General features: G+C 43.3%; 1 protein-coding gene across 1 annotated transcript in view; it reads right to left on the reverse strand.

Annotated features, from left to right (window-relative positions):
- The window catches only part of bub1bb (BUB1 mitotic checkpoint serine/threonine kinase Bb), a 79,604-nt gene extending 68,135 nt beyond the window's left edge, over positions 1-11,469 (reverse strand). Inside the window, exons 1-3 of the mRNA XM_070878848.1 lie at positions 11,330-11,469; positions 4,261-4,428; positions 1,980-2,039 (exon numbers count right to left, since the gene is read on the reverse strand). Of these exons, the coding sequence (XP_070734949.1) occupies positions 1,980-2,039; positions 4,261-4,394 (194 nt within the window). The 5' untranslated portion in view covers positions 4,395-4,428; positions 11,330-11,469. The remainder of the gene's footprint in view (positions 1-1,979; positions 2,040-4,260; positions 4,429-11,329) is intronic.
- Between the last annotated feature and the right edge of the window lie 3,789 nt (positions 11,470-15,258).

The following is a 15,258-nucleotide window of genomic DNA, read 5'->3' on the forward strand; positions in this document are numbered from 1 at the left end:
GCCAATGTTTTCCTTCACACTGCGCGAACGCGCAGCGTTGCCAGCAGGAAAAAAAAAACTAATTTAAAATGGTACCCGCCCCCTCCTACTTACAAAATCAGCGCGAGTGTAGGCTCCGCCCCCCTGGGCGCCGCGCCAGGCAGACAAGGAGCTGCAGGGCGCTCGAGGAATAGTGCGTTTTTTTTTTTAGGCGCCGTTTTAGGGGGAGAGGAGGAGGAGGAGACAGCCGTTTCGTTCCCGTGGAGCGGGGAGGGGGGGGGGGGGGGGGGGGGAGAAAAGGAGACAGCCGTTCGCTCCCGTGGAGCGGGAGGGGGGGGGGGGGGAAAAAGAGAGGAGGAGGAGGACAGCTCGGAGGGGCAACCCGTATTTTTATTGTATGGAAAACTTGGGCCCTATATCTTTAGTCATCCAGGGAGCTCTGGCTGTGGTTGCTCTTCCTTTCCCCTCATGGGTGTGTGTATATTCTGTACCCAAACCATCCCCTCATTGAAAGCCTCTTGTTCAATTATGATTTTTGCCTACCAATTTATAATTACAATCCACCCAGGGCAAGATCCCTTTTTTAATTCATTGAAAATTAGCCCCCTTCCAGTTAAGTATTTTTACGCTGGATTGTTCCCTGTCCTGTCCATTTAGGTTTTGAAACTATTCAAAACTTAAATCTTATGACCACTGTTCTCAAAATACTCCCTCACTGAATCATATTCTATCCCATTCCCCAGAACTAGATCCAGCGCGGCTTCCTTTCTTGTTCAACTGGAAAAAAACACCATTCAAGAAAAGTTCTCAGACATTTCAGGATTTTCCTTCCCCTCTTTGCCCTTGACACAGTTACTATCCCAGTCTATATTGGGATAATTGAATTCCCCATTATCAACTACTCTATTGTTGCATTTTTTCTGTAACCTTGCTCCCCTATCTCCTTCCCATTATTTGGTGGCCTAGAGTATACACACAGAAGAATAGTTCCTCTATTTTTTTATATCTATCCAAATAGATTTGACCCTTCAACTATCTCATCCTCTTTTTCTTTCCTGAATACCTTGTAGCCAGGAATATTAATTTCCCAATCATTCCCTTCTTTGAGCCGGATCTCTGTTATTGCCACTACATCATAGTCCCATGTGGTGAGCTGTGCCTGCAGTTCAACTTTATTTACCACACTACATGCATTCCAAAACCCATCACAGACTGCCTCACATTTGCCCAATCAGATTCCTCCTACTTCTGAATTACTCTTTATTCTACTGTTATTTGTCTCTCCCAGTCCTGTGAAGCTAATTTCTCCTCTAATATTTCATTCTGGTGCTTATCCCCCTGCCGAATTAGTTTAACCCCCCGCCAAAGGACATTGGTCCCAGCTCTGTTGAGTTGAACCCATCCACATTGAACAGTTCCCTCCTGTCCCAAACTGGTCCCTCTGCCCCATACTGAAAATGAAGCCCTCCCTCCAGCTATGCATTAACCCGTTTTATCCTACTAATCCTATACTTACTAGCACCTGGCACTGGGATTAATCCAGAGATTAATACTTCTGCTATTTAACTTCCTCCTGAAACTCAGATTGCAAGACCTCAACATTTTTCCTTCCTATATCATTGGTTCCCACATGGAACACTACTTCTGGCTGTTCCATTTTCCCACCTCAAAAAATATTCCACACCCTCTCAGTGATGTCCTTTTCCCTGGCACCAGGGAAGCAACACACCAAGTCGCCAGTTGCAGAAACTCTAGTCTGCCCCCCTGAACAGTCCACTGTTCTTTCAGATGGTGTCCCACTGTGCATTTCCTCATTATTAATACATCAGTGGTATTTGTGGAAGCTAAATATCATTTGATCACCACAAGTTAACCATTGAACATTGGCTAATAAATTTAACAAAAAAAAAGAGAAAACTTTCAGGGGAATATAATGTCTAAGATAAAGTGAAATTATTGCACTTCTAGTGAAGCAGAGGATTAAAAACCTGACTGCTTACCTGTCCCAGACATCCAGAGGGTCATTACCAGAATAAAATCGGATTTCTGTCTCAAAAGCCCTGAAAAATATAAATGAATAAACTGACATTGTTAACTGACTATGTAAGGCTCAGTGTTAACATTTGTTGAACACAGACAGCCATCAATAGTGATGGACATTACTAATTTATGTGCGATGAAATGGCTGCAAGTCAGACAACCCATGTATGGAAAATGAGCTATATAAAAAGACTATATTTCTGATATTAACGTGTTTAGTAAGTCAGGAAGAATCATTGCTTGCTCTTCAGGTAAAATGCTGAGCAATGCAATGTCATTTTAACACACACATCAGCAAATCTCCACAACTCTCAACCTCTGCCACCTAGAAAGACAAGGGCAGCAGGAGCATGGAAACACCATCACCTCCCAAATTACCCTCCAAGTCACACACTATCCCAACTTGAACATGCATCGCTGTTTATTCATTGTAGCTGGTCAAATTCCTGGAACTCAGGAGCACAATCACCACAGACGGCAGTGGTTCAAGGCAGCATCAAACCACCACCTTCTCAAGGGCAACTGAAGTTGGGCAATAAAGGCCAGCCTTGCCAGTGACACCTGTATCATCATGAGAATGAATCAAAAATCTTTTTTTTTTTAAACCACTAACTTTCCACATAGAACCAAGATGACATAATATAAATATTATTTGAAGAGTACTAGCAGCAGAAGGTTCCCCGAGCAATCTCTACACACTTGCTATTTAGGGTGTTAACAGTAGAAGAAATAGAACTGCGGAGCATTAAATCAATGCACAAACTGGAGTTTACTTCAATGAAAGCAGAAATTTCTCCAAAGACCTTCCATTTCTCAGTGCAACTTTACAGATCATAAATACCTGCATGTCTGAATTTGCCATTGAAAGTCACAGAAAGAGAGCTTATTCCTTTAATTTATTTAAAAGGGCCTTCCAAACAATTGTTAGTTTTATCCCACATCCATGCAGATGTTTGAAGATTACTTGCTATTTGCCCTGTTGTGAAAGCATTCAATCGATCCAATGCAACATAAAGGAATGGGGGTTACAATCAGATGGATCACTGTGACCTCAGAACAGGATTTACTAAATTAGAAGCAAAACATTGCAAACGCTGAAATTAGTAAAAGTTGGAAACACAGCAAGCAAGTCAAACAACAACTGTGGAGATTTTTGAACGTGGAAAACTTCGGGGTCGGGTTTGAAACTGATACAAGATGCTGCCAACATAATGGGCACATCAGCTCTGAAGAGAAAGTAAACAGGGAAAGTATAGCCCCGCCCCTGCTCCCTCCAGGACTATATTCTGACAGTAGCCTTCCTTCCTTATGCTTCCCCCCCCCCCCCCCCCCCCAAGTAATGTTATTTATCATTCAGATTAGGTCCTGTTCACACAGCCAATTGATTAGATTTCCAAAGCCGTACTTGCTAAAAGGTTCAACAAAAAAGTAAATTTGCCATGGGGTGGATGAAGTAACATACCACTATCCATGGCAAACTGGACAGCTTAATCCATAGAACATGGATGATGTGAATGTTTGACTATGAACTGCCATGTGCCAGCAACTAGAGGGAGTCAGTTTAAATACCACCATGACAAGTGGTGAAACTAAATTCAAGAAATCTGGTGAATTGTGGACTGGCACCAGGGAAATATCCATGAAAGCTGCCAGTTAGTCGTCAGAACCCAACTGATGCACTGTATTTCAGGAAAGGGAATCTGCTAGTCCTTCCTGGTATGGCCAAAACACGACTCCAGTCCCACAATGCGGCTGGTTCTCAATGCCACCCAAATTGGGCTTGCAAACCACTCACTTGTACAAACAATTGCTATGAAGCAAGGCTGTAGCCTTTCCTTCTCAGGACAACTAGGGATAGGCAATAACCACCCACATATATACTGGCAATGGTGTTCTCCCTAATCAAACCGATTGCATTTTTGGATATTCTGGTTAGGTGTGGTGATATTGACGGGTCTTCTCTTCCTATGGGCAGACACCTTCAGAAGCTGCTGACATTTCAAATGTGGCAAATGCATACACATTTTAGGTGCCACTTATTAATGGTGATTCATATATAGTGTACTTTTAATTAATTACCATGTTTCAAGCTACAGTGAAAGACTCCAGTCTTAAGATCATGTGCCCAAATGCTCAACTATAGCATGCTTGTCCCCCTCTTCCTGTATTCACAACCATACTGAAATTCCCGATAATGCAATAGCGGGATCGCGAAGAAGTCAAATGAACAGTATTACTCACAGTTTTTGCTCCTGGATACTGATCTGACTTGGGCCTTCATGCTGTGCAAGTACATCCTGAAGTGTACTCACATCTCGGCCTCGTTTCAAAGGCTGAACATTCTCCTTACTCAGCTCCCAGTCTGCTTCTGCCATCTTACCACGTTGTATGGCCTTCACAAGCAGAACCCTGCAAATGAAGACATGCAGCTTTTTCCAGCAATCAAAGGAGGTAGGCAATACATTTTTTTTAAAAAACAACCCAAGATTAATTGATGTATATGGCTGGGGGTGGGGGTGGGGCGGTGGTGTAAAGGAGAGGAAAGTTTGAGAAAGCACCAACACACACCAATAGTCGTGAACCCGAGATTTGATACAATTCTACACTGATTTAATTTTGGAAATTGAAGTAACATTGAATTTCATACCAAAGATGTATATCCAGTTACTGTAATCAAATCATGAATTGTGTATCACTCGGAGAGACCACACATGACCAGAGTTTTACACGTATAACAGGAGATGGTTTGACTCAGCAAGTTACGATGATCTGGAATGCACTGCTTCAAAAGGTGGTGGAAGCAGATTCAATAGTAACTTTTAAAAATTAGTTGGAATTATACATGAAAAGGAAAAATTTGTATGGCTAAGAGCAGGGGAGTTGGACGGCTCTTTCAAAGAGTCGACACAGGCATGATGGGCCGAATAGTCTCCTTTTGTGATGCACAATTCCAACAACTTCACAACGTTCAATAAGGGGAAAAAAAGACAGCCGAGAAGACCTCAAAGTTGCACTGTATTACATTTGTTCAATTTCTACCAATTTCAGGCACAAAAACAGGATTGCAGTCAGTTCCAACAATCAATCCACTCCAATGACTCAGAAGATAAAGACAATGGGGTGAAAATTCGGTTGTCTAGCGCCTCAGTTAGCGGCCAGAAGGGACATTAATGCGAGTGCAATAGCCTAGCACAGCTTTTAGTGCCCAGCCGGAAAATTCAGTTGAGCGCTAACTGGGACATGAAATGCTAGCGCCTGACTGCTGGCCATCAGTCCGATCACGATATCAGTCGGATGCAACTAGGCCCTAGCCCCGCTTTCTAAATTCGGTCCAGCCACCTCATTTAGCAACTGCCATTAATCACATCTGAAAAAAGAGTCGGTACAGCTTTCCAGTCGTTAACTGGTGGCTACTTAAAGGGTTGAGGAAGCGCTTCCCTCGGAGGTCAGTCAGTGCAACGTTTGCACAGAGCACGGTGCGTGAGCCTCTGAGTTTGCAGACAGCCATAACAGTACAGCTTGAAAACAAGTGATTGAAAATATTAATGGCTGCATTACTATGCTGCGCCTTTAAGACTCAGCTTTTTCCAGGATTTCAAATTGGACTTCAGATCATGCGCAATGGATTCCAGAATTTAAGATAAACATTTTCGTTAGCATACCCCCAGATCAAGTGTGTAATGGCTGATTTATCGTCCCAGTCAGCTCTTGGCCCAATTCCAACAAATTTCTCAACGGGAGGCGGAAACCTTTTTAAGGCGCTATACTTATCGCTCTGCCTGGATTAACACCTCAAAATGGGTGGTATCGAATATCCACCCCAATGTATTTCAAACCAAAGGTTGCAGATTCAGATGTTAGTTTAGCAAGAATCAAAGTGTAATAACATCAAGGAAGCTGCAATTAACTTCAGCACCATTGGAATAATAATCCCACTTTTATCTTTTGATCTCAGGAAATTAAAGGGTGATTGACAGATACTTTATACATGAACAAGTGTAAACACAACCACCAAGGAAACAGTTTTCGAAGAGCACCTCTTCATAAAGTCAGAATGTCAAAAACCAACTAGTGGACAAAAAAAACTCACTCGTCACCCTGAAGTAGGTACCTGCATTGTGGTTTCTGGTTGTATTGCAGTTTCCAATTGATTGGTAATCAAACCATTCACACAATAATGCATAGCCTCCTTAGGCACACGGGAATGCTTGGCCTCCCCAGTGAGCATGAAAGGTTTGCTGTTTATTGCACGCATATTCTAGCGACTGCCTGCTACAGTAGCATAGAAACATAGAAAATAGTAGGCCCTTCGAGCCTGCACCACCATTCAAAATGATCATGGCTGATCCTCTATCTCAACACTATGGGCCCAAGTTTCCACACGATAAAAAACGGGCGCCTCTCCGAGCTGGGCGCCCGTTTTTCGCGCCTAAAATGGCGCCGTAAAAAAGCTCGCGATTCTGGAGAGCCCTGCAGCTCCTTGTCTGTTTGGTGCGGCGCCCAGGGGGGGCGGAGCCTACACACGCGCCGATTTTGTAAGTGGGAGGGGGCGGGTACTATTTAAATTATTCTTTTTCCTGCCGGCAACCCTGCGCGTGCACGTTGGAGCGTTCGCGCAGTGTGAAGGAAACATTGGCACTCGGCCATTTTTGTAGTTCTTTGTAGCTGTTTAATTTTTGAAAATTTTTTAATAAAAGCACATTGCCATCAGCACTGAGGCTTCCTGCAGCCTTCTCACGGTCTCCTCCCCCCCCCCCGCTGCGTTCGGGTGGGAACGTCTTCCTCCGCACCCCCCCCCCCGCTGCATTCGGGCCCGCACTCCCTCCCTCCCGCCCGTCGTCGGGAACGGCTTCCTCCCCCCCCCTCCCCTCCCCTGCTGTCGGGAACGAACGAACGAACGAACTTGTGAGGCTGGCTGAAGCACTTTCACACAGGTAGGAAGATGGTTTATTTAATCTTTTCTTTGCTTATAAATGTTTATTCAGGTTGGATTTATTTGTATAATATTTGTAGAAGTATAAATAAGGATTTATTGTAGAATTTAATGACTTCCCTTTTTCCCCCCCCCACCTCGTTCTGGACGCCTAATTTGTAACCTGCGCCTGATTTTTTAATGTGTAGAACAGGTTTTTTCAGTTCTACAAAAATCTTCACCTGCTCCATTCTAAGTTAGTTTAGAGTACGTTTTCACTGTGGAAACTTTCAAATCAGGCGTCAGTGGCCGGACACGCCCCCTTTTGAAGAAAAAATTCTGTTCCAAAGTAGAACTGTTCTACCTGACTAGAACTGCAGAAAAAAAAAGTGGAGAATTGCGATTTCTAAGATAGTCCGTTCTCCACCAGTTGCTCCTAAAAATCAGGCGCAAATCATGTGGAAACTTGGGCCCTATATTCCTGCTTTTCCCCCATACCCCTTGATGTCTGTGTCTAGAAATCTATCTATCTCCCTCTTAAATATATTCAGTGACTTGGCCTCCACAGCCTTCTGTGGTAGAGAATTCCACAGGTTCACCACCCTCTGAGTGAAAACATTTCTCCTCATCTCAGTCCTAAATTTCCTACCCCATATCTTGAGACTGTGACCCCTTGTTCTGGACTTCCCAGCCAGGGAAACATCCTCCCCGCATCCAGTCTATCCAACCCAGTCAGAATTTTATACGTTTCAATGAGATTCCCTCTCATTCTTCTAAACTCTAGTGAATACGGGCTTAGTTGACCCAATCTCTCCTCATAAGACAGTCCTGCCATCCCATATAAAAAAAGTGACCAGTGTAGAACCGTAAGTGGATATCTAGAAGAACATTTCTTCCTATTTGAAATATAGCTCAACACCTAGTCACAAAAACAGAAAATGCTGGAAACACACAAGTAGAGGATGGACAAGGTTAAGGGGTCAGATACAGACCCATCAAAATTGTTACAATGGCTTAATAGTGCAATTTATCTGTAAATATTTGTTCAAATGATTAAAATCAAAACCTCTCAATTTTGAACACCTCTTCAATCTCCCCTTAACCTTCTCTGTTCAAAGGATAACAATCCCAGCTTCTCTAGTCTCAACATAATGAAGTCACTCATCCCTGGTACCATTCTAGTAAATCTCTTCTGCAGCCTCTCCAAGGCCTTAACAGTCTTGTGGTGTCTAGAGTTGGACGCAATACTCCAGATGAGGCTTAACTAGTGAGTTATAAATAAGTTTAGCATAACTACCAACACACACCAATAAGTTTAGTATGATTCTACAATGATTTAATTTTGCTCATACTAGTATGAAATTTAAATTATAGTATTGTAAAGCAAAATAAAAAATACCAGCAGTTGCACTGTAGACAAGAATTGCATTCTCCTGAAACCACTTCTTTCATCCTCCAATAACCCCACTCCTGTCTCGTCCATGTTTAGTTTTGGAACAGCAAAAAATGGCAATGCTGTTGGCATGAACATACCTACTTTCTCGGTTTTCCCCCCGCAGCAATTGTACAAGTGACTCTTGTATAAAGATCCCAGAGTGAAATGCTTTCATCTTTTCCCAACCTGTGATATCAACTATCAGCTTGGCTGAGTTGGCAGCATTCTTGCTTCAGAGATACAACTTTGTGGAATTAAGTTGTACTTGAGCAGTCTACACTGACATATCTATGCAGTATTGAGTACTGCAATCCTTCAGATAAGACCACAAACTTTACATCCCATCTACCTGTTCAAGCAGAGGTTAAAATTCAATGGCGCTATTCAAAGAGAATATCCAACATTCATTTCATTATCCAACAGATTAACTGACCATCCTTCCCATTGTTTATGGGATTTTGTGGTGAAGAAATTGGATACTATGTCTGCCTACGCAATTGAGTGCACTTCAAAAGTAACTTGGGTGAAGCCCAGAGGCGGAATAAGGCGTTGTATAAAATGCAGATCTTATTTTTCTCTATGCAGCAGCTTGCAAACATGGCTACCTTTGATAATTTGACATAATTAACAAAATAGAATTCTGTTTTACAATGTAATGGACATGATCGCAGAGAAAGTGACAGGTTGTCCATTTTGATTGTCACACCAATACTCAATCTTCAACGACAGTTTGATGAGCAAAAGCACTGTGCCACACAAACAAGGTTGCCTGACTCAGTCCCTGGTGCGTGCCATTTTAGGCAAGCTAAACTTGGTGTGCATGAGGTACTATAACTGATTTCACAAACCCCATCTTAAGGAAGAGACCAACGGATCATCCTCCACCATCTCCAGCATGATCCCACCACCCCTCCCCTCAGCATTCTGAAGGGACCGCTTCATTCGTGACTCCCTGGTCCATTCCACAGTCACCCCCTCCCCATGGCACCTTCCCGTGCAAGTGCAAGAGATGCAACACCTGCCCTTTTACCTCCTCCCTTCTTACTATCCAGGGCCCCAAATACTCCTTCCAGGTGAAAGAGTGATTTACTTGTGCTTTTTTCAATTTAGTACACTGTATTCACTGCTCACGATGTGGTCTCCTCTACACTGGGGAGATGAAGCGTAGATTGGGTGACCGCTTTGCTGAACACCTCCCGTTCAGTCTAAGTGTGACCCTGAGCTTCCAGTCACCCGTCACTTTAATTCTCCACTCCCACAGATATCTCCGTCCTTGGACTCCTACACTGTTCCAATGAAGCTCAACGCAAGCATGAGGACCAGCACCTCATTTTTCATTTAGGCAATTTACAGCCTTTTGGACTCAACATCGAGTTCAACAATTTCAGACTATAACCTCTGGCCATCTTTGGCTCCCTTTCCCCTCCCACCCTCCACCTTATGTTTTTTCTTCTTTCTTCTCTTTTTTTCCCTCTGTCTCTAATGGCAGCTGATCATTACTCCACCATTCATACCCTATCCAAATTAACCTTTTTCTAACATCTGTTATTACCATTTCAATTTGGCCCATCATCCCTTTTGTCTCTCTAATCTCTCCTGTCTTCCACCCTATCACAGACCTTCCCTTTTATTCTTTCTTCCCCTCCCCCTTTCAGTGCTTAAGATGTGCTCTTTTCAAACATTCGGCAGTTCTGACGAAGGGTCGTCGACCTGAAACGTTAACTTTCTTTTTCTCTCCACAGATGCTGCCTGACCCGCTGAGATTTCCAGCATTCTCTGTTTTTAATGCACATATATAACTTTCCAGCAGGATTCACTGGACAGTGATCAGAAGCACAAACTCCCCTCCCTAGCTTAGAGATGCTGAACTGTGGCATTGATGTGTTAGGGAAATGTGGGAGTCCCTGGCCAAAGACCACCTTAAGTGGAGGAAGTGCATTTGGGAGGACGCAGAGTACCTTGAGACTCATCGCCAAGAGCGTGCAAAAGTCCAGCGCAGGCAGCGGAAAGAACGTGCGGCAAGCCAATCCCACCCACCCCTCCCCTCAACGACTATCTGTCCAACTTGTAACAGGGACTGTGGTTCTCGTGTTGGACTGTTCAGCCACCAAAGAACTCATTTTAAGAGTGGAAGTAAGTCTTCCTCGATTCCGAGGGACTGCCTATGATGATGAGGGAACTGGGTGATGAATCAATAATAATTAAACGAGGTTTGGGGCAGGGGGAAGAGAAGGGAGAGACAATGAATGGAAAATACACAAATCCAGTTAAGGGAAAAACTGCAAGTGCTGGAAATAAAAAAAAAAATAGGAAACACTGATATTACTCAGGTCAGGCAGTATTTGTAAAGAGAGGGCAGGTTATTGATGTTTCAGATCGGAACACTGGACAATAAGCAGGTAATCTAGGGAGAGTAGTACAGGAAAGATCACCACTCAGAGAAGGAGTAAACAGGAATGAGAAACTAGTTATCTATTGGGATTATGCACACTACAGCAGAGGAGATTTGGTAGTTTAAAAAAAACAACATGGTATTAATAGAATAGGAAAAGACCATTTCTCTGGTCAGGGTGTCGGCAACAAGCGGTTATCAATTTAAAACTACCAAGTGAGAAGATTAGGAGGAATTTCTTTACACAGAACATGGAATACTTGGACAATTTAACTATTTAAAATAGAATATAAAAAGAAAAAACCTTGCATTCATATAGCACCTTTCACAACCGTAGGACATTCCAAAGGACTAACCCTAACCAAAAATAACCCAAGCCTGACCCCAACCCGAGCCTAACCCCCCCCCCAAAACAACCCCTGACCGGGACCACAAACTGAGCGACCTATGGGGACGGGGAACAAGGCCAGGATCCCGGGCGCTGGGCCTCCTGCTCCCGCACCGTGCAGCGCACGGCCATACGGCTCGCAGCCAAAGGGGACAAGTACAACCGACAGCTGCAAACACTCACCCCGACTCCCGCTGCTGCTCCTGACCAATCTCTCCGGACACTGGCCCTGACCGATCTCTGCGGCTGGCCCCGGCTTCGCGCTCCCCTCTCGCGTCTGAAGATTTTGAATTTAAACCGCCAGTTCCCCCGGCAGTATCCTCCTCCCTGATTGGCTCCCGATCCAGACACTTGAAAACAGCTCCAAATTCATGGATAACAGCGAGGATTTGTTTTCTATAGGCGACAAGTTCCCCCGAAGCTGGGTTAGAATTTTTAAAAATTACAATCTGTACTGAAATCAATTTTAAAAAATGTCATATTTACAGCTATTTAACTTGGCTCCTTAAATCTGATTGGTCGCCACTCTCACAGGGGGCGGGCAACTGGCGCAAGGCGTTCTGGTCCATGTAGTTTTTCTGGTCATTTTGCCTGTGATTGGTGCGCTGCTGCTTATTATTGGGACATGTGACATCGCTGCACACTTATTGTCAAATGTTTCCCTTCTAAAATCTTATTTCCACATTTAAAGCTCTCAGCTGTGTCTCAGTGGGTAGTACTCTCACCTCTGAGTCAGAAGGTGGTGGGTTCAAGTCCCACTCCAGAAACTTGAGCGTAAGATTTCGGCTGACCCTACAGTGCAGCGCAGTGCTGAGGGAGGGCTGCACTGTCAGAGATGCTGTCTTTCGAACAAGACATTAAACCGAAGCCCCTGCCAATGACTAATCTTTTGCTACCTGAAAATTGAGGTGAGTATTTGAGATTAAGTGTTTTAATAAATATTTGAGACTAAATATTGTTTTGATAAATGTGTATTCTTGTTCATATCTAACTTTAAGATGTTGCCTACTTCTTTCCCATTGTGCAATGTTATTTTTTTTGTTCTTTGTTCCAAAAAGTGCAATACAATGCCTTTAACATCGCAAAACTTTCCAGGGCACTTCAGCACGTTGTCGGGTCTGAGCATGAGGGAAATGAGAGAATCCTGGTTGAAGAGAGGTTTTAAAGTTAGGGGTAAATTTGGGGAGATTCTTCCAGAGTGAGTTGACTCTGCCACCAATGTTAGGGTAGAGGGAGCAGGAATGTCTAGCATACCAGACTTGGAAGAGTACAGGAGGTTGGAGAGGAATGGTGGAGAAAATGATTGAGGGTGCAGAACACCTGAAGCAGTCAATTAAATGGAATTAAAGTGGGGTAGAAGAAATAACTGAGTTGACGTCAATTATTTCCTCTTTACCATTTTAGTTAATGTGCTGAAACACAATTGCTTGCTGAAATAAGATTAAGGACTTTGAAATCATACTTTTTTTGATGATAATGGCCAAAATAAGTGCATGTGTCTTCTGTAGCTTTTTCTAATGTGTATATTTCTGTAAATATTCCAAGTTTACTGCTTCTGATTAGACTTGAGTCAAAACAAGTCGAATTATATCCTGTGTACCAACATTCCTTTTTATGGAAACTTGCAGATTAAATTGGGAATGCTTTAAAGCTGGGGTGGGGAGGAGGAAAGAGGTCCAGCTGTAATTTTAATTTGATATAATGTTTAAACTAAAAAATTAGTAATTGTAAATTAGATATACAGACCTGCACGGGGTTAGGGGTAATATATCAGTATTGATAGAGGATTGGCTAACTAACAGAAAACAGAGAATCAGGATAAATGGTTCATTCTCTGGTTGGCAACCGGTAACTAGTGGGGTGCCGCAGGGATCAGTGCTGGGCCCTCAACTATTTACAATCGAGATGAACAACTTGGAAGAAGGGACTGAGGGACTGAGTGTAATGTAGCCAAGTTTTCTGACGATACAAAGATGGGAGGAAAAGCAATGTGTGAGGAGGACACACAAAATCTGCAAAAGGACATACAGGCTAAATAAGTGGGCAAAAATTTGGCAGATGGAGAGTGTGAGGTCATGCACTTTGGCAGAAAAAATCAAAGAGCAAGTTATTTAAATAGAGATAAATTGCCAAGTGCTGCAGTACAGCGGATCCTGGGGGTACTTGTGCATGAAACATAAGGATAGTATGCAGGTACAGCAAGGGTTCAGGAAGGCCAATGGAATCTTGGCCTTTATTGCCAAGGGGATGGAGTATAAAAGCAGGAAAGTCTTGCTACAGTTGTAAATGTAGATTCTTTTCTCTCAATCTGGTTCAGTAAAATTACTTAGTCGAATAACTATTGTGCTTTAAACAAAGCAGTCTTTATTTTACCGGCCGGCAAGACTTATCAGACAGAAGATATACTCTCTCGATAGAGCGTACACACTCCCTACGGATAAGTGACGTTACATTGTCAAGGCACGATGGTTATACATTTTCGGCAAAAGATAACAAGATAGGGCTAGAGTGACATCCCAGCTCAGCCCATCTCTTTTGATCCCTCCTTCCCTTCGTCCACTCATAAGCCGACCCAAGCATGGTCCGATTTTAAACAAAGACCTTCTGTCAATGTTTCAGGTTAATAACATGATTTAATAAGACCTTGAGGTTTTTCTGCAAGCTGTGGGTTTTGTTTCAATATGTGTTAGTATTGTAACATTTCGCAGTCTCAAGTCTGAGATGTCATGGCTATTCCTCCATGAATTGTTTGTTAGCTTATACTGTCCCTATACAATTCCCACGTTCTCAACTTCAATGTCTCTATACATTTTTAAACATTCACATTCCCCCCTTTTATCATTCCATGATAACACTTAGGATCATTCTAGGAGTAAAATGTATAGGGAATGTGAACACACCCAACATCTAGAAAAGTTCCCATTTTGCGCATAAACATAAGACATGTAGCTCTCGTCTCTGTCTCCCCTCCCATGCGCCGAAACTGTCATATATCAACACTATTATACAGACTGTGGCATACAGACAGTTTCATCTTATGGCTCAGGATTCAGATAAATAGTCCAATTATTTTGCTGATTAAAAGAGTTCAGTTTTTCCGTCTCTCTTCTCGGGTCACCGTCGGTGTAACTGGCTGTCTATCACTACGGGTAAAAGTTCAAACTGGTCCACGTTCCAATTAGGATGCCAATGGCCTTGTTCAGCTATGGAGAAGAGGAAGTCTGGAACAGAAACAGGAATTAGAATAACCAGCAAAATAGGTTCGTTAGGGGGTGGTGAGCTTGCAGTGGTGCAGGTGAACCCAGGCACTTTTCCCCTCAACCTTGGCTGCAGTGGGGGTAGTGAGTAACACCTGAAAAGGCCCCTCCCATTGTGGCTCTAATCCCTTCCGAATCCATACTTCCCTGGTGCCACGAGGGACAATTCGGGTAAAACTGGGAGGTCGAGGTGAGCATCTTGAACCTGGTTGTGAACTAGTCGCAGAGCCTGAGTCAGAGAAAGAACATAGGTGGTCATCAGTCGAGCTGAGATACCATATCTAGGAACAATTTCCCTCATTAACACCTTAACAACAGTTTGAGCCTTATTGTCCAGGGTAGAGTAGGCTTCAATCCATCTGCTAAACACATCTACTATTACTAACACATATTTGTAATAGTGAACTTTTTGCAACTCAATGTCGTCCAACTGAAATGTCTCAAAGGGACCTTCGGGTAGGGGCGTTTTACCCCAATCACAGGGGACTCCCTTCCCTGGATTATGTTGCTGGCAAACCAGGCAACGACTACTGATGTTCTGGGTGAGCGCCTGGAGTCTAGGGTGCCACCAAGTAGCCAAAAGTGTGTCACTCGTGGTCCTTGCTCCACATTGAGTAGCAAAATGCATACATTCAATAACCCATAGAGCCAACTTGTCAGACATGCAAGTCTGTTCCGCGGGAGTGGTCCGGAGTTTAGAAACATTGTCATAAGTACATGCATAATATTTCCACAACAGTTTATCTTTTTCAGGAGCGTCCTCCTGTGCTTTTGTAACATCTTGGATGGTTGGCATTGGTTTTTCCGAGGCTAACTTATCCTTCGCAGGATTTTTAGTCTGACTCATAATTTTGG

This window comes from Pristiophorus japonicus, chromosome 4 (assembly GCF_044704955.1).
Source record: "Pristiophorus japonicus isolate sPriJap1 chromosome 4, sPriJap1.hap1, whole genome shotgun sequence".
Classification (NCBI taxonomy): Eukaryota; Metazoa; Chordata; class Chondrichthyes; family Pristiophoridae; genus Pristiophorus; species Pristiophorus japonicus.